The sequence below is a fragment of the Lynx canadensis genome, chromosome A1 (assembly GCF_007474595.2).
Source record: "Lynx canadensis isolate LIC74 chromosome A1, mLynCan4.pri.v2, whole genome shotgun sequence".
In the NCBI taxonomy this organism is placed as follows: domain Eukaryota; kingdom Metazoa; phylum Chordata; class Mammalia; order Carnivora; family Felidae; genus Lynx; species Lynx canadensis.
In genome coordinates this window covers 136,564,301-136,583,417 of record NC_044303.2, presented here as the reverse complement: position 1 = coordinate 136,583,417, position 19,117 = coordinate 136,564,301, and the positions used below count along the sequence as shown (strand labels likewise).

The following is a 19,117-nucleotide window of genomic DNA, read 5'->3' as shown; positions in this document are numbered from 1 at the left end:
TCTGTCTCTCTCTGTCCCAAAAATAAATAAACGTTGAAAAAAAAAATTAAAAAAAAAAAAAATAATAATAATAAGGCAGACTGCAAGTAATAAATAAAAGTGGTGGTACTAAAATATCTCCACTTTTCTAGCGTTAACTCTTTTAAAGGATATTCTCACCATTTGGCTTAGAACACAGGTCTAAATACAACATATATACTTCACTGAACTTCCTATTTATGAATTTCAATAAGATATAAACTGTAAACATACAAAGAACTTAAGAATTTCTGTTTACTAACAAATTGAATTTTAAAGTAAAAAATAATGAGGTTCACCAAGCTTTGTGCAGAAATTATAAATTACGAGAATATCAATCATGCAATTCTTATACTATCTGAAGAAGCATACTTAAAATATTCTGTTTCATAATTAACTATTTATCCTTTAACAAAATATTCTCGATGTGAAGTTATCCGATCTTCATCTTTAGAAAGTTTTATGGTTTTCTGATTAAAAGCAAACTCACCTCATCTTTTCATCTAAAACATTTACTTTGTTGACATGAAGAGGGTCTACAAGAACCATGTGACTCTGGTTTTCATGTAGTCTACCTTCAGAAACTTTGGAGGATACAACTTCAATTTCAGTTCCAACTGGAGAATTTGGCTAAAATGACAAAACAAGATGATTTTTTTTAACAAGTGAACATACTTCCTAAAATTGTTCAATCATTAAGAAAGGTATTGAGTTTTTCAAAATGAAGAGTCAAACTAGGTATGCAATGTTCATGTTTGCTGCCCCAAACCAAAGTCCTAATTCAGAGAGAAAGTTTCATTTATTGCAGTTATTACATTTACAAAATGCTTTAAAAACTACAATAGTTATCTGCTGTGAACAACCTCACCAAAAATGATTAATTTTTTTTTTTAAAGCACAGTCTTTTGGGGTGCAGGGGGGGGTTCAAACAAGGATTACAATCACTTTAAATCTAGATTTTTCCCTTGGTAGACAAATAAAAAGGACAAAAAAAAAAAAGCACAAGATCTGTTGAAAAGGGCATTATTCTACTTAGATTCGTATCACAAGATGCATCAGTAAGAGATTGGTTAAATTTTCATTCAAACAGCAGGATGTCACGCAGTAGTGAAAAATGATGTGTCTCCATATTTCTTGATGCAAAAAGTCAACATATTAAGTAAAAACTAAGTGATAAAACTAACACACAGTAATTTTATAATTTAAAAAAATTATTTTATTTTTAAGTAATCTCTACAGCCACTGTGGGGCTAGAACTTACATCCCCTGATTAAGAGTCACATGCTCTACCAAATGAGCCAACCAGGCACCCTGACGAATTTATTATTTAAATTTACATAAGTGCACACACATGCATGGATGGAGATATACCCAGGAAGATATGTCAGAAGGTTTTCAGTAGTTACCCAAGTGTAATAAGACTGGGAGAGTCATTATGTTGTTTTATACTGACTGAACATTTATGAAATGACTGAACCCATTTCATAATGAATGAGTTCATTAAAAAGGAAAAAATATATATCCATTTTCACTTAAAAAAAAATCCAGAATAGGAAATCTGGAACAGAATTAGGTTATGTTACATATTCATTGATTAGAGTGTCAGATGCCTATACTCTAAGCCAAGTCTGAACTGTCATTTCATATTTTAACATGCATTAAAAGGCTCAATTTAATTATATAACAATAACTCACCACAGTCAATAGTTCTTTAGTTTCATCTTTCTGTACTACTGTTTTTTCTTCCTCAACTATGCCTTTGGCTTCACCTTTTTCTATATGCCTCTGTCCAGTCTTTCTTATGTTTGGTCTGGGTCTTTGAAGTCGGCCCCTTACTGTTCGAATGGTTGGGACAACACTTTCCTTGGATTCTTGCTGGGAACTGTTTATATTATGAGCCCTAGAAAAGAAGACCAGGACAAAGAGAGGGAATTGAAATGTAAAAAGATGAAAACTACCATAAAAATACAAAATTTGAATCTCCTCTAATAAACTATAAAACTTTTTGTAACATTAGAGAAAAATCTATTTTCTGATGATACATAAATCTTCTTTTATTAAAAAAAAAAAGGTTATTTTAATTTTCACAAGGTAATGAACTTATATAAGGTACCTAGAAGACTGAAACTCACAGACAGAGAGAAAGCACAATGGTAGTTGCCAGGGAATGGAAGAGGGAGGTTAGGGAGGTCTTGTTAATGGGTACAGAGTTTCAGCTTGCGAACATGAAAAAGTTCTAGAGAGAAATGTGACAAAGATTGTAAAACAATGAGAATGTCCTCAATGCCACTAGACGATAAAAAAAAAAATATTAAACTGGTAAATTTTATGTCTTTTACCACAATTTTTAAGAAGACAATTAATATAAATCTTATACACACGTGTTTTTTAATGCAATGCTTTGTATAAAACCTTAAGCAGCTAATAGTGCATCTAATAAGCAGTCAAGCATTAAAAGGTGTAGAACGCAATGTGATTTTCTATTTTAGGCAGTCTGTCATATGAATAAAAATAAACAAAGTATTTTTGGTATTCACTTTTAAAATACATTAACACATCTCAAAAACACTGGAGAAATATTTGAAGGAATTCTATTTTAGATTTTCTTTTTCTTTTTAATATTTTAGATTTTCAAAGAACTATCACTGTTTACCCCATAGAAACAACTAATTCCTTTTCCTGGGCTTGCACAGGCTGAGACTCCTCTTGACCACAAGAACTTGAAGGTGAAAGGTCCTTTTCAGTCTGTATACATGGTAATATCACAACCTCTTCCTGACTGTGACCTGATTTGTCTTTTTCTCCTGCTGCCATTAGGGAAGCAACATCCTAGAAGGCAGACAAAAAAATTTCATCAAGGGTATGGTTAAAGTATAGGGAAATAGGAACTTTCATACACTACTAAGCAAAATAAATTGGTCAAGTCTCTGCAGAGAAAACAACAGTATCTACCAAAAATTTTAATTCCCAGAAATTCTACTTCTAGAAACTTATCTTATAAAAATACTCAAGTAAGTATGTAGAAAATTACATACAAGGACATTTGCTATAGCAATTTAATAGCCCCCCCCAGAAAAGCAAGAAAACAAAAAATTAGAAATAAGACAAACCTATCAGTAGGGTATTGAATAAATAAATTATAATTTGTTTATAATGGAACGGTGCAAAGCCATTTAGAAGATAAATTTCTATATAATGATCCAAAAATGTGTTCACAATACTGTGTTAAGTGAAAAAATGAGAAGGCAAGTTAGGGTGCCATTTTTGCAAAATAATAAAAATACCCACAACATTTTATTATTTATATAAAAAAGTATCTATACAGAAAAGGCTATGTGGATACATTCAAAATAGCTATGGGATTAACTTGGGAGGGAGAAATGGAATATTATAAAGGACTCTCACTTTTTAGATTACATATTTTTTCAATCTGAAATTTTTATAATCAGATAAAATAACCAACAAAAAAAGATACACCTTTAAAAATATAAGATCAGGAAGAAAAAGTACAAATTTTTTTAAACTTTTTTTTTTTTAACGTTTATTTATTTTTGAGACAGAGAGAGACAGAGCATGAACAGGGGAGGGCCAGAGACAGGGAGACACAGAATCTGAAACAGGCTCCACGCTCTGAGCTGTCAGCACAGAGCCCGATGCAGGGCTCGAACTCACGGACCGCTTGATCATCACCTGAGCCGAAGTTGGCCACTTGACTGAGCCACCCAGGCACCCCAAAAGTACAAATTTTTAAGCACAGTAAAAACTAAGCTATTTTGAAAACATAAAAGACGAATTATATTTCAAAAAAGCACTTTTTGTCATTTTATTTATTTTTAATTTTTTTCAAAGTTTATTTTTGAGAGAGAAAGAGAGAGAGAGAGAGAGAGAGAGAGAGAGAGAGAAAGAGAGAATAAGAAGAAGAGGAGCAGAGAGAGAGGGAGACACAGAATCCAAAGTAGGCTCCAGGCTCTGAGATGTCAGCACATGGCTGTCAGCCACTTAACTGACTGAGCCACCCAGGCGCCGGTCATTTTTTTATTAGTTTTATATTAATTACTGAAGTATAGGTGGCGTACAATGTTACTAGTCTTAGACATACAACACAGTGATTCAGCAGCTCCATACACTGCTTGATAATCACCCCGACAGGTGTAGTCACTACAATAACTGTATTCCCTATGGTGTACTTTTTTATCTCCCTGAGTTACTTATGACTGAAAGTTTGTACCTCTTCAAGATTTTAAGTAATCTCCACACCCACCGGGGGCTCAAACTTACAACCTCAAGAGTTGCATGGTCTACCGATGGAGCCAGCCAGGTGGCTCAGAAAGTTTGTACCTCTTAATCCCCTTTTCCTATTTTGTCGATCTCCCTTACCCCTTCTCTTCTGGCAACCACCAGTTTGTTTTCTGTCTTTATGACTGTTTCTGTTTTTTATTTTCTAGAACCTACATATAAGTGAAATTATATGCTATTTGTCTTTCTCTGTCTTAGTTTTCTCAGCATATTTCACTTGGCAAAATAGACTTGTAGGTCCATCCATGTTATTTTAAATGGCAAGCAATATTCCATTGTGGATTTATATATATATACATATAACACATCTTCTTTATCCATTCATCTGTTGAAGGACACTTTGGTTGCTTTCATATCTTGTCTATTGTAAATAATGCTATGACAAACATAGGGGTGCCTATATCATTGGAATTAGAGCTTTCATTTTCTTTGGGTAAATAACCCATACTAGAATTAGTGAATCACATGGTAATTCTATTTTTACTTTTTGAGGAAGCTCCATACGGTTTTCCACAATGGCTGCACCAATTTACATTCCCACCAACAGTGTACAAGGATTCCTTTCCCTCCACATCCTTGCCACCGCTTGTTATTTCTGGTCTTTTTTGATACTAGTTATTCTGACTAGTGTGAGGTGATACCTCATTGTGGTTTTGATTTGCATTTTCTTGATGATTAATGATGCTGATGATCTTTTCATATACCTGTTGCCATCTATATGGCCAAAAAACTACTTTTATGTTTAGAACAGTCAACTAATGAGTGTTAACACTTCATTTCAAAGTTTCTGATGTTATATCACACAATCTTAATTTGTTATGGACCAAGTTAACAAAGTAAACTAAACTTACTTTTAACTTACTTCTAACTCCTATCAAGATTTTAACTTTGTATTTCACCCTTCACAACAGAATGAAACAAAAAATGACCATCAATCTCATTTTTCCTATGAAGAAATGAGCTGCCACCATTTGGCTCGGGTCACATAATGAATGCAGGTCAGAACTTGGCATCCCAACCCCCTTAAATGTCTTTCCATGACACACTTGCCCACCATGAAAGATTCAAGATTCTCACAAAAAACCCCATGGAATAATGAGGCACATTAAGTACAGCAACACTAATGTCACATGCAACAGAAACTGCAGGAGAAAATATTTGTGAAACGTTAATCCCAGTTGCTTTAGTTCAGTAACCGTAACAGCTAAAATAAAAACCCTCCACCTTCCACAGCACTCACATGTTGAGAAGGGACAGTGTTCATCTGTTCACTGCTCTGCTGTAACACAACAGTCTCAGCTTTATCCGTTTCCAATTTCTTCCCAGGTACATATTTTCCTGCTTCCGTAGTCTCTCTCTTTAAAGTTGCTCTTGCTAAGTTTGGTTTTGGTCTTTTGAATCGACTTCTCACAAAAGGTGCTGGTTTAACTTCAAATGGCTTCTGTTCTTGAGGAAGAGACTTGCTTTTGGAATAAGGATTATCAAATTTTAGAATGAGATGAAGGGGCAAATGAGACCAGAGACTTAGGACAACTTTAGAAACTGGCAGTAAACATGAATTCCAATTCTTAACAGGAAAAAAAATTGAACAATATGGTAGATCCAAAAAAACAGGAGGTGTACAATCTAGGTATAAGCCTATGAATATCACCTTTGCACAGAGGAAATACACGTTGTCACACCCATACTGACTTAGGAATATTTGTTACATACAATTCTGATGTTAGTAATTCTCTCAATAGATTATCACAATTACCTCAAAACTCACCTCCAGTCATCCCAAAACTAGCTTGAAATCTGCAACATTACACTATAGACGATACGTTTTAAAACCTTTGTTTCACAGAATCTGAAAATATAACTTTAGATACTTTTTCTTTAAAAGCACACAGACCAACATATTTGTACCTTGAATTATTATCTGAAAACTGCTGTGGAGCATCTGGAGATTGCATCCCCTGGTCTTCGGTTTTACCAAGTTCCAAAGTCTGCAAGGAAGTCTTCAAACTACTCAAGTGACCTGATAGTTCCTTTTCAGAATTTCTTTTTTCTGCCTCAGGTGTAAGTACCATGGATAGTACTTCACTGCTAATGTTCTGGAGGAATAATCAAAGGAAATCATCCACAGTAAATCAGCACAAATGGAAAATGTCACAAAAGCATGAACCTCGAGTAACAGAAAACTTATTTTTAAATGTTTAAGTAACCTCTACACCCACAATCTGGGGCTCAAACTCACAACCCCAAGATCAAGAGTCACACGCTCAACCTACGGAGCAAGCTGGGTACCCGAACTGCAAACTTTTAATAAAAGGAAATAACTGAGAAAGATGTGGCCAAAAGAAATAATTCCAATGTATGTTCATTCTAGAGTTAGCACAAACTCCCTATATTCCAGTTCCCTATATTCCTTTTATGTAAAAGAATAACTTCGGGGGTGCATGGTGGCTCAGTCAGTTATGCGTTCAACTTTGACTCAGGTCATGATCTCATTGCTCCTGAGTTCAAGCCCTGTTGGGTTCTGAGCTGAAAGCTCAGAGCCTGCAGCCTCCTTCAGATTCTCTCTCCATCTCTCTGGCCCTCCCCTGGCTCCTGCTCTGTCTCTTTCAAATAGAAAATAAAAAACAAAAAAAACAAAAACAAAAACAAAATTTTTTTAAATAAAAGATTAACTTCAGGGGCACCTGGGTGGCTCAGCTGGTTGGGCATCTGACTCTTGACTGCGGCCCAGGTGATGATCTCGAGGTTCGTGGGATAGAGCCTGAGTCAAGCTCTGTGCTAACGGCTCAAAGCCTGCTTGGGATTCTCTCTCTGCCCCTCCCTCACTCATGCGTGTGGACACACATGGGCGCTTTCTCTCAAAATAAATTACCTTAAAAACACTTTTTTATAAAAAATAAATAAAAGTAACTTCGAATTGACATTAAGAATGGTAACTTCTCCACAATTAAATCTTTTTGAATTATTTTTTTAAAAAGATATATAGTTTCTTTAAGGTCTTAAAACACAGAATTTAGGGCTAGGGAAGACTTTAAGCTTTCAGAGATTTTAAATTTTGAGGGATTTAAGAGCAATAATCACGGTTTTTATTTCGATAATTTTTCTCTAAAAAGTACTCAAAAATAGTTTTTCCCAAAAACAGAAAAATACATACTTTGGTATCTAGTGAAGGCACAGTGCTGCAGCCACCACTACTGCTCTGCATTAAGTCTGTCTCCATTTGTCTTGAGGTCCTGGTCTCCTCTGCTTCATATTTCCTTAGGGAAATGTCCATTTCTCTAGGTTTTCCGAAATCTGCAACCATTTCCTCAGTAACACTAATCTCTGAGCTGGGATTCCTCGAGGAAATTGCTCGTCCACTTTGTTTCACATCTGCCTCTGTTTCTTCAATAGCAGTTGTCTTTCCTAATACGTTCTCCATCAGGGAAAGCTCTCTTTCTCCAGTTTCTTCCAAATCAATCTCGCTCTCCCCTAAGGCACTGATCTCCACAGGTACCTTTGCCCTCAGGGAAGTTTCTTTTCCAATTTCTTTCCAATCTGTCTCCATTTCATCTACAGTCTTGACCTGTACGGCCTTTCCCTGTGTGTCTATTTCTCTTCTTTCAGTTTCTTCCACAGATGTCTCTCTCTCCTCAGTGACATCAATTACCTCTGGTATATTCTCCCTTACAGAAATCTCTCTTCCAGTTTCTTCCAAACCTGTTTCTACTTCATCTGTAGTGCTGACCTCCTCTGGGGCATCTTCCTGTAAGGATATTTCTCTTCTTCCAGTTTCTTCCAAATCTGTCATTCTTTCCTCAGTGACATCAGATATCTCTGATATAATGTCCCTTATGGAAACTTCTCTTCCAGTTTCTTCCAAATCTGTCACTCTTTCGTCAGTGACATCAGACATCTCTGATATAGTGTCTCTTGGGGAAACCACTCTTCCAGTTTCTTTCAAATCTGTCACTCTTTTCTCAGTGACATCAGACACCTCTGATATATTCTCCCTTGGAGAAACCTCTCTTCCAGTTTCTTCCAAGTCTGTGACTCTTTCCTCAGTGACATCAGACATCGCTGATATAGTGTCTCTTGGGGAAACCTCTCTTCCAGTTTCTTCCAAGTCTGTCACTCTTTCCTCAGTGACATCAGACATCTCTGATACATTCTCCCTTGGGGAAACTGCTCTTTCAGTTTCTTTCAAATCTGTCACTCTTTCCTCAGTGACATCAGACATCTCTGATACATTCTCCCTTGGGGAAACTGCTCTTTCAGTTTCTTTCAAATCTATCACTCTTTCCTCAATGACATCAGACACCTCTGATATATTCTCCCTTGAGGAAATCTCTCTTCCAGTTTCTTTCAAATCTATCACTCTTTCCTCAATGATATCAGACACCTCTGATATATTCTCCCTTGAGGAAACCTCTCCTCTAGTTTCTTTCAAATCTGTCTCCATTTCCACAGTGTTGTCAATCGTTTCTGCTATCTGCTCTATGGGAGAGACATCTCTTCTCCTAGTTTTTTTAAAACGTGACTCCATTTCCTTAGTACTATTAGCCTCCAGTGGTATCTTCTCCCTTGGTAAGGTTTCTTCCACTCTCTTAATTTCTCCCAAAGATGCTGTCAATTGTCCCGAAGCAACTATCTCCTCTTCCTTTGAGAAAACTTCTCGTCTTCTAGCTCCTCTTCCTATATTTGGCTTTGGTTTCTGTAACCGAGTTTTCAGAACTGGAACTTTATTATCCTCTTGAATACTTAAAAAAAAAAAAAAAAAAAGAGGACACACAATCAAATTTTAAACCATACTGCCAACTGAAGAGAGGATGGTTGAGAAACTACTACTGAAACACCAGGAATTCTCAAATAAAAAAGTAAAATATGAAGGAAGCCTCAAGAATCTCTGGGTAAAACTTAAAAAATTAAAGGAGAGGGGGGAAAAACCCATGTTTTGAAATTGTAAACTTTCAAAATAAATGTATCTACTCACATAGAGACATGTATAAAGAGAAATCTATCGATAAGGTCAGTTAGATTAGCAGCCAACTGGCTCTGAACAGTCTCCTTGTAATTGTCATCTACATCATCCAGAAAAAGTCTCCAGTTCCCTACATTGGAGCTAGGCCAATTGGTGTCTGCTACTCCCACCTCTTTGCCCCTACTACCCTTTATACAGACATATGCCTTGCCATAAGAGTTAAGCAGCACATTTCTATGGCCAGATTTGACCAGCATCTCAAAAAGCCACATGCAAGTATCATGTGAACAAGAAAGTATTAGGAAAAGCCAAACTTTAAACATACAGATTGATAAAATGCTAGTAATAGTTGAAACCAGACAGTAGGTACACAGGAGTCCATTATTCTGTTCTTGCTACTTTTGTGTACACTGAATATTTCCAAAGGGAAAACAATTTCTAAAGTATGCTAGCAATTCCATCGATTTTGCTGGGTATGTTCCAGAGGGGAAAGAAAAAATATAAGAGAGCAGTGGCTAGAAGTACAGGTTTCTACATATGGGTTTCACATAAAATTTACGTGAATCTTAAAGGCCATATGTGGATCTAATTCCAAAGAAACAAATATAAGAAAATAAGTTGCATTTCATATTTGGACATAGATATTTAATCTAATATGCATGTTAAGTGATACTGCCAATCATGTTAACTCAAGGTCTAATTTATGAGTAAGCAACTCATCAAATCACCAATAACTGAGAAACTGACATGAAACCTATGACATGAATTGCCCTGAAAAGTGAGGTTATATTTGTAAATATTAAGCAATTTGATACACAGATTACAAATCAGTCTCATTTGCTTTTGTTTTAAAAAACTGATTAAACATTTCTAAAACTTAACAAAAAAATTCAAACATTACATAACCAATAAGAGGATACTTACCTTAGACACTCACTAACATTCATTTGAAAAAAATTATCTTCTTTCTCAGATTGTGACGTGATGTCTTCAAACTCAAAATTTTTACATGACTGATCTTCTACCTGTTCAGGACTCTTAATAACAAAACATTTTTAAGGGTTCACAATGAAACACCCATCTATAAAAAACTGCACTGAAAATTTTGCCTGATTTGAGACCAAGGAAAATGGTAAACATTTCAAAATTATAAAATGATATTCAAGGGACATTTTTTAATGTTTTCTCTTTAGAGACCTTAAAAAATTTCATAAGCTATACCTTCTAGCTCATCTCACAGCCCCCATTCTTTTCCTCCTAATTAGAAAGCAAGTTACAGCACTTCAGTCTCATCTGTTAGAATTACTCCCTGGGATCTGTGTTCTGATTACTATTATTACAGTATAGACCTTGAGATTTATAACAAAACAAATTCAAACCTCAGACGAGGATCTTAACTCTTACTCTTAACACAAAGACTAGTTATTGTATAAATAACTCAAAAATTAATAATCTTTAGTTGTTGGAATTATATTTTAGTAGGAAGCTTTTACCATTTTACTCTGTTTAAGTCAGAGTTAAAAGTCACATACCTAGTCATATTTTCAAAAAGGAAGTGTAATATGTGAGTGATGGGGTGCAAGTTAAACATGCTCCATTATGTAAGTGCACAAAATATGGATTGCAGAGAGTTCAATGGCATCACAGGTGACAAAGCTACTAGCTCTGAGATTTTGGCTTTAAATTTATAAACAATGTACAGAACTGTACAGTCTTACAGTTTAAGGGAAGGGGGGTAAAAGGGGACTTAAATACTTGTTTAACAAAAAAACTGCACAGAATCAGAGTACTTACATCTCTAGCAATACAGGATTCACTTTCATTCTTTTTTACATTGGCCCCAATTTTTTCCTGTGATGTAAGAGTTTCTTTTCTTTCAGCAGCTTTACCTATATTTGGCTTTGGCCTTTGCAGTCGGCCCCTCATTAGTCGTGCTGGTCTTAAAGCCTTTGTTTGATCGTCGTCCTGAACACCAATTTTTTCACTCAAACTAAAACAACTACAAAAGAATAAAATTATGGTCATCCTGAAGTCACATATATGTTTGCAGTATTCCCCTCTCCCATGTATGAATAAGTAAAACTGTTTGGAATATAAAATTACAAGTATCCTTTAGAACAGACATAATTTTGGAAGCCTGACTATAAAAAACATACCCTCACAAAACTGGAAAAATCTGTCCCTAACAGACATGTAATACCATTCCCCACTAAGAATACTAATTTGTAGGGGCACCTGGGTGGCTCAGTCGGTTTGTGTTTGACTCTTGATTTCAGCTCAGGTCTTGGATCTCAAAGTTTGTAGGATCGAGCCCCACAACAGCTCTGCACTAACAGTGCGAAGACTGCTTGGGCTTCTCTCCCTCTCACTGGCCCTTGTCAGTTTGCACACACACATATGTGCACTTTCTCTCAAAAATTAAATAAATAAAAATAAAAATACTAGTTTGTATGTAATGTACACTTCCAGGGCACTGGACATAGATTATGGAATAAATGTACAGTCCAGACTATAATACTTCAGATGCATATTAGAGCAGGGGCTACTCTGAATCTGCATTCCAAGTTAAATATTCCCTTTTGAAACCTCCTGCTATAAATAAAATTATCCAGAAACATGTATCTTTTAACCATTAATTCATCTAACAAGACTTTGTTAAAATCTTGTTAATAAGTTGAGGAAGAAATTTAAGTCGTAACTCAATGGATCCTTATCATAATTTATTTCTCCAGTAGCATAAGGAACATGATGAAAATGTTTCAACACACCTATAGTTAAAAAAAGACTTAAGTATTCTGAATGAAAACAAAATTCAGACATCATCCAGTACAGATGTTATTACAGTCATTCCTAAAAGCTACTACTTTTATTCTACTTTCTAAATACTTACTTAGACACAGTCTCAGTTTCTGGGTTCACTTTCTCTGTATATTCCATTCCAGCAATGTCAGATGTATTCACTTTATCCTTTTCCATTTGATTCTATGAATTCAATTTTTTTACATTTTATTGACAACATAGAAAAAGTCCAAACATTGTAATAAATGGAAATTAAAACAGTGAAATATCATTTTTTGTTCTAACTATAAGAGTTTTAAAAATGATAGATACAGCTATATTATAAAACATATTTCCATATATTACTGGCAGAAACAAAAATTGGTACATCCTTTCTGGAAAGCCCTTCCCCAATATGAAATCAAAAGCCTTAAAAATATTCATGGTCTTTGACTCAGTAATACCATTTCTAAGACTCAATAAAGAAAATATTTAGACAAACTCCAAGAATTTTCACAAAAGCATTATATAAAATGCTAAATAACGTGAACAGACAAAAAATCTAATGATGAGTAAATGGTTAAATAAATTCAGGTGTACCCATTGACAGAAAATTACAAAGTCACTAAAGACTGTATCTTCAAAACATAATAATATGAAAAAACATTTATGAAATGTTAGGTACCAAAGGATAAAAAAACAATGAATACTAATACACGGGATGCCTGAGTGGCTCAGTCTTTTAAGCATCCAACTCGATTTCACTTCAGGTCATGATCTCATAGTCTGTGGGACCGAACCTTGTGTTAGGCTCTGCACTGACAGCATGGAGCCTGCTTGGGATTCTCTTTCTCCCTCTCTCTCTGACCCTCCCCTGTCATACATGTGCATGCGCACACATGCTCTTGGAGGAAAGGAAAGAGGGAAGGAAGGAAAAAAAGCTGGAAAGATGTATGCTAAAAGGTTAGTTCCATCCAGATAATGAAATCGCAAGTAATTTGTTTTAATTTTTACATCAATCTGTTTTTCCCACTTTTCTCAAATTTTTTAAGATAATAATATAACTGTATTATAAAAAGTATAATAAGATTTCACATGACAGGGAAAAAAGCTGACATTTTAAAATGTATTTTAGCAAAAATAAAAAATTTATGACAATATAACGCTGGCAGGGATATAGGAAAAAAGGAACATGCATTTAATGCTTGGAGCAATGTAAACAGTTTTTTTTTTTTTTTTTTTTTTTTTACTGTCATCTGACAAAAGCCAATAAATATTTAAAATAGTTTGACCCACGAATCCCACCTCCTCTAGAAAACTATCCTCTATTTCCTTAAAAGAGTCCTATTTATGGGTCACCTGGGTGGCTCAGTTGGTTGGCATCTGACTCTTAATTTCAGCTCAGGTCATGATCTCAGTTTCTTGAGTTCAAGCACTGCAACAGGCTCTGCGCTGACAGTGCACAGCCTGTTTGATAAGGATTCTCCCTCTCTCTCTGCCCCTCCCCCACTCACAATGTCTCCATCTCCCTCAAAATACACAAACCAAACTTTAAAAAAAAACTTAAAAAAATAAACTACAGAAATGTTTATATATATAAAAGAGACAAAGTATGTGAAAGACAGGAATATGTCTGTGGAGAAAGGGTTGTGGATATAATTTTATATAGAACTGTTTAAAAAATATTTTGAATAAAAATCTTATGTAAACAAAAAACAGATTTGTCACTACTGAGGATGTTTGAAAATGATATGCCCTAGCTTCTAAAGAAAATGCATCAATAGGAGACTAGGAAGACACATTGAATATTAATGTGTAAGTCTTTGTAACTTCATTCTAGTATCAGTCACATTACTGTGTCATTATAAACCAAAACAAATTTTTTCCCAGTCTGGGAAAATTTTCATAATTTTAATTTCCATGAAGTCTCTTATTCCATACCTTTTCCACTGAAGTTTCGGCATGTAAACTCTTGCTCTCTGCATCTGTTTTACCTTGTGAAAGTACAGATTTCTTCCCAACTGCCCTTGACAAATTGGGTTTAGGTCTCTGCAGTTGTCTTCTTGCCATCAGTTTAACACTTCCTGATTGATCAGTTTCCCTAAAAAATGTAGTTTTTATGTTTAAAAAAAATGAACATTATTTAAATTATACCAACATGCAGGCCCAGTCAAATAAAATTCTGAAAAATTCTTTAAAAATCCACTCAGAGCCAAAAAAGAAGACCTTTAAACTAACTTACAATAAGAGTAGCAAAGAAGACTGAAAAAGAACAATGAGGAGGTAACTAACATATTCTACCAGATGTTAAAAACAAACTCTATAGCATCAATAATTAAAACACTGGTACTGACATGTAAATAAACAGATAAATGAAACACAAAAGAAAATTGAGAAGTGACTCCAAAACACTTGATAGAATGTAATAAAGGTAGCTTTTCAAAATAGTGAAGATGAAATACAGAATAACATGTTGTCAGAAATAATATCAAAGTGGGGGGGCGCCTGGGTGGCGCAGTCGGTTGAGCGTCCGACTTCAGCCAGGTCACGATCTCGCACTCCGTGAGTTCGAGCCCCGCGTCGGGCTCTGGGCTGATGGCTCGGAGCCTGGAGCCTGTTTCCGATTCTGTGTCTCCCTCTCTCTCTGCCCCTCCCCTGTTCATGCTCTGTCTCTCTCTGTCCCAAAAATAAATAAAAAACGTTGAAAAAAAAAAAAAATTTAAAAAAAAAAAAAAAAAGTGGGGCACCTGGGTGTCTCGGTCAGATAAGCCTCTCACTTGGGTTCAAGTCATGATCTCACAATTTGTGAGTTCAACCCCACATCGGGTGAGCCTCGCTTCTCTCTCCCTCTCTCTCTGCCCCTCATGGGATTCTCTCTCTCACTCCCTCTCTCTCTGACCCTCACTCACTTGAGCCTAGTCTCAAAAAAAAACAAAAAGAAGAAGAAGAAATAATATCAAAGTAATGGTGATGGCAAAACTAACACTGGGGACTAAAATAAAATTAGCTCCACTCCTTGCACTGTACTCATAATATATTCCAAATGGATCAGAATTAAATAAAGTCATAAAGAAAACACGGATGAATTCTTTATAACCTTGAGGTGGGGTAAGCCTTTATAAAATTTAACTAAAAATTCAGGAGCTACAAAAGAAAAAAAATTTTGAGAAATTTGACAACATAAAAATCAAAAAATTTCTACATAGCCAAAACATGGCTAAGTCAAAAGTCAAACTACCAACCGAGAAAGCATGTTTTACAAATCATACAATAAGACTAGTCTCCCTAAAATATAACGAACTCCCACAAAACAGTATCATCAATAACTTCTTAAAAAACGGACAGGGACACCTGAGTGGCTTAGTAGGCTGAGGTCTGACTTCAGCTCAAGCCACGATCTCACAGTTCACGAGTTTCAGCCCCACATAGGGCTCGTTGGTCAGCGCAGAGCCCTCTTTGGATCCTCTGTGATACTCCCACTGCCCCTCCTCCACTTGTGCTCCCCCCAAAATAAATATTTAAAAAATAAAAAATTAAAATTAAAAAATGGACAAACTATATAAAGTTTTAAAAAAGAAAAAATAAGTTTGAAGAAAACTACAAATTAAAGGTGAGGGAAGGTAGAGTGCATGCATGTGCAAGCAAGCACAAATTAACATTAAGAATCAGAGAATCTAAGGGGAATTATACATAGACGTTCATTGTTTACTTCTTTTGACTTTTCCTTAGGTTAGGAAACTTTAAAATAAAAAACTCAATAAAAACAATGAAATCAAATTACATACCCCTGCCAAAAAAAGGAAGAGTGGGGGGGAGATACTATACTAATATATTTTATAATATCAAGACCATCAAAAACCCAAGTTTAACACCATTTTCTGAAAAAGGAGACATTTCTTACAATGTTGGTGGGAATATAAACTAGTCTAACTCCTACAGAGAATATTTTGGAAGTATCTCTCAAAATCCTAAGTGTGTACATGTATATACACAGACACATACACATTAGAATAAGCGAATCCATTTTGAGCAATTTACCCTACGAATACATACCACTGACCTTTCAACACAAGTTTAAGCTGTACAAGTCCACATATACACAGATTTTACTCAATAAATATAGTACAGTACAATAAATGTATTTTCTCATCCTTATGATTTGAAAAAAAAAATTTTTTTTTTGGTGTTTATTTTTGAGTGAGGGAGAGACAGAGCGCAAGCAGGGGAGGGGCAGAGAGAGGGGGAGACACAGAATCTGAGCTGTCAGTGTGGAGCCCGACTCAGGGTCCGAACTCATCAACAGCGAGATCTTGACCTGAGCTGAAGTCAGACGCCCAACCAACTGACTCACCCAGGCACCACGTTAAAGTTTATTTATTTTATTGAGAGAGTAGGAGCACAAGCAGAAGAGGGGCAGAGAGAAGGAGAGAGAGAGAATCCCAAGCAGGCTCCACACTGTAAGCATGGAATCCAACAGGGGGTTCAAACTCACGAATGGTGAGATCATGACCTGAGCTGAAATCAAGGGGTGCTCCTCGTCCTTATGATTTTCTTAAAGCATTTTGTTTCTCTAGCTTACCTTAAATTGTAAGAATACAGTATATGATACATATAATGCACAAAATATGTGTGGTCAACCGTTTATGTTATCATGCTTCCAGGCAACGGTAGACTATTAGTAGTTAAGTTTTGGGGAGTCAAAGTTATACATGGATTTTCAACTGCCCAGGGGTCAGTGCCCCTAACCATTGTGGTGTTATTTGAAAAAACAACCCATATAGCCATGAGCTGGGCTCTGATAATATAAACTATAATTCATCTATACACCAAAACACTACACAGCCATTCAAAACTAATGAAGAGGGGACCTGGGTGGCTCAGTGAGTTAAGGATCTGATTCTTGATTTTGACTCAGGTCATGATCTCATGGTTTGTGGGATGGAGTCCCACATCAGGTTCTGCGCTGAGCGGGGAGCCTGCTTAGGATTCTCTCTCTCCTCTCTCTCTGCTCCTCCCCTGCAAGCACTCTCTTCTCTCTCAAAATAAATAAAAAAACAAACATAGAGGGGCGCCTGGGTGGCGCAGTCGGTTAAGCGTCCGACTTCAGCCAGGTCACAATCTCGCGGTCCGTGAGTTCGAGCCCCGCGTCGGGCTCTGGGCTGATGGCTCGGAGCCTGGAGCCTGTTTCCGATTCTGTGTCTCCCTCTCTCTCTGCCCCTCGCCCGTTCATGCTCTGTCTCTCTCTGTCCCAAAAATAAATAAACGTTGAAAAAAAAAAAAATTAAAAAAAAAAATAAATAAAAAATAAAAAAAAAAAACAAACATAGAAAGAATAGTTTGCCTATTTCAAAGACTAAATTTTTATTTAAAAAAAGTTTAATTCTCAGTGTGACTGTGCTTTACCAAAAATAAGAATTCATAAACTAAATAGCTTTTAAGCCTATGTGAAGGGTTAGAAGAACACAAAAAGGAAGTCTGAATTTTTGAGATACCTCTCTTCAAAAGGAGATTCTTTTGGTGCTTTTATTCCGTTTTTAGTGAAGACATTAGTCACTATTTTCATACAAGGAAATATAATATCCTTAAAGGCATCAATATCAAAAATCTACTGCTTTGAAAAATGACTCAAACCAAGTAAAAGTAGTATATCACAGCAAATGTTTAGCCTTTCAAATTATTTTAGAATTTCATCATAAGTCACCACTTTGCATAAAGCTCCTATCTTAACTATACATCAGATATGAAAGACAATCTTTCTGGGGTGCCTGGCTGGCTTAGTAGGTTAAGCACCCGACTCCTGATTCCATTCGGATAGTGATCTCACAGTCATGAGATTGAGGTCATTGACAGGCTCTGTGCTCTCTCTCTCTCTGTCCAAAGTAAATAAGCCTTAAAACAAAACAAAACAAAACAAAACAAAGAGGGGTGCCTGGGTTGCTCAGTCATTTAAGTGTCCAACTCTTGATTTCAGCTGGGGTCATGATCTCAGAGTTCATGAAATCGAGCCCTACATCAAGTTCTGTGCTAACAGAGCAGAGCCTGGCTGGGATTCTCTCTCTGCCCCTCACACGTTCATGCTCTCTTTCTCTAATTAAATAAATAAACCAAACAGTAGGGTTCCAAGTTAAGTTTAATTGGCTCAGTCATTTAAGTGTGTCCAACTTCTGCTCAGGTCATGATCTCAGTTTGTGAGTTTGAGCCCCACCTTGGGCTCACTGCTATAAGCACAAAGCCAGGTTAGAATCCTCTATCTCCTTCTCTCTGCCCCTTCCTCACTCACTCACTCTCTCTCAGAAATAAAAAACATCCAAAATAAAAAATAAATTAAAAAAAAAAAAGAGAATCTTTCTGTAATGAAACATAAAGTGATAAGCCTTGACGTCACACTTAGACCATGGTACAATTATATATTAAATGGTCTACAGTCCCTTTCTAATCCTTAAAGAAAACAACACTATAATTTCTTAAATAAGAACGCATGAAATTTTGAAACTAAATTTTAAAATCTTACCACATAAAATACTTACAATGATTTATTTTTTAGGTCAACATTGCTTTCTTCTGTACAACTACTTTCAGCATTATTAACCTCACTTGGTGTGCTAATTTCAACTTCTGATAAAGGCAAATCTGAAGGGCTTGATTCTGAAGTCTCAGCTGCTAATGGCGTGGCATCTTGTTGACCACTAAGCAAATGAAAACACATCAGGGGAAAAGAAATTTTTAGTAATACATGTCTTATAATAGCTACTTAAAAGATTTTTTTTAAATACATAAATCCACTTTAGAAAATGATACTTCATAGTTTGGAACTATCAATATAAATATTTCGGCTTTTCTATGATCCTTCTTGTACCGTGTTGTTAAAAACTCTACCTTCAGAGAAAGTAGTAACCGCAAATTAACAAGCCTGGGAAACCACTTGAGAAGTCACAAAATTAAAAAGTTTTAATTACATACATGGGGTTGACAAATCAAATCTATATGTAAAGTCATAGTAAAATTGAGGAATTTTCTCTCATTAAAATTTTATACACTTAGGCTCTGCTTCGCATGGTATCCTGC

At 35.8% G+C, this 19,117-nt stretch overlaps 1 protein-coding gene across 5 annotated transcripts in view; it reads right to left on the bottom strand.

Annotated features, from left to right (window-relative positions):
* The window catches only part of BDP1 (B double prime 1, subunit of RNA polymerase III transcription initiation factor IIIB), a 92,254-nt gene that overhangs the window by 38,888 nt on the left and 34,249 nt on the right, over positions 1-19,117 (bottom strand). For all 5 annotated transcript variants that reach the window (XM_030322558.1, XM_030322566.1, XM_030322576.1 and 2 more), the window contains 11 exons: positions 18,580-18,738; positions 13,994-14,153; positions 12,165-12,256; positions 11,069-11,273; positions 10,199-10,311; positions 7,469-9,053; positions 6,223-6,410; positions 5,555-5,777; positions 2,672-2,847; positions 1,714-1,918; positions 509-648 (listed from right to left, as the gene is read on the bottom strand). In XM_030322558.1, coding sequence (XP_030178418.1) covers positions 509-648; positions 1,714-1,918; positions 2,672-2,847; positions 5,555-5,777; positions 6,223-6,410; positions 7,469-9,053; positions 10,199-10,311; positions 11,069-11,273; positions 12,165-12,256; positions 13,994-14,153; positions 18,580-18,738 — 3,246 coding nt within the window. The remainder of the gene's footprint in view (positions 1-508; positions 649-1,713; positions 1,919-2,671; positions 2,848-5,554; positions 5,778-6,222; positions 6,411-7,468; positions 9,054-10,198; positions 10,312-11,068; positions 11,274-12,164; positions 12,257-13,993; positions 14,154-18,579; positions 18,739-19,117) is intronic.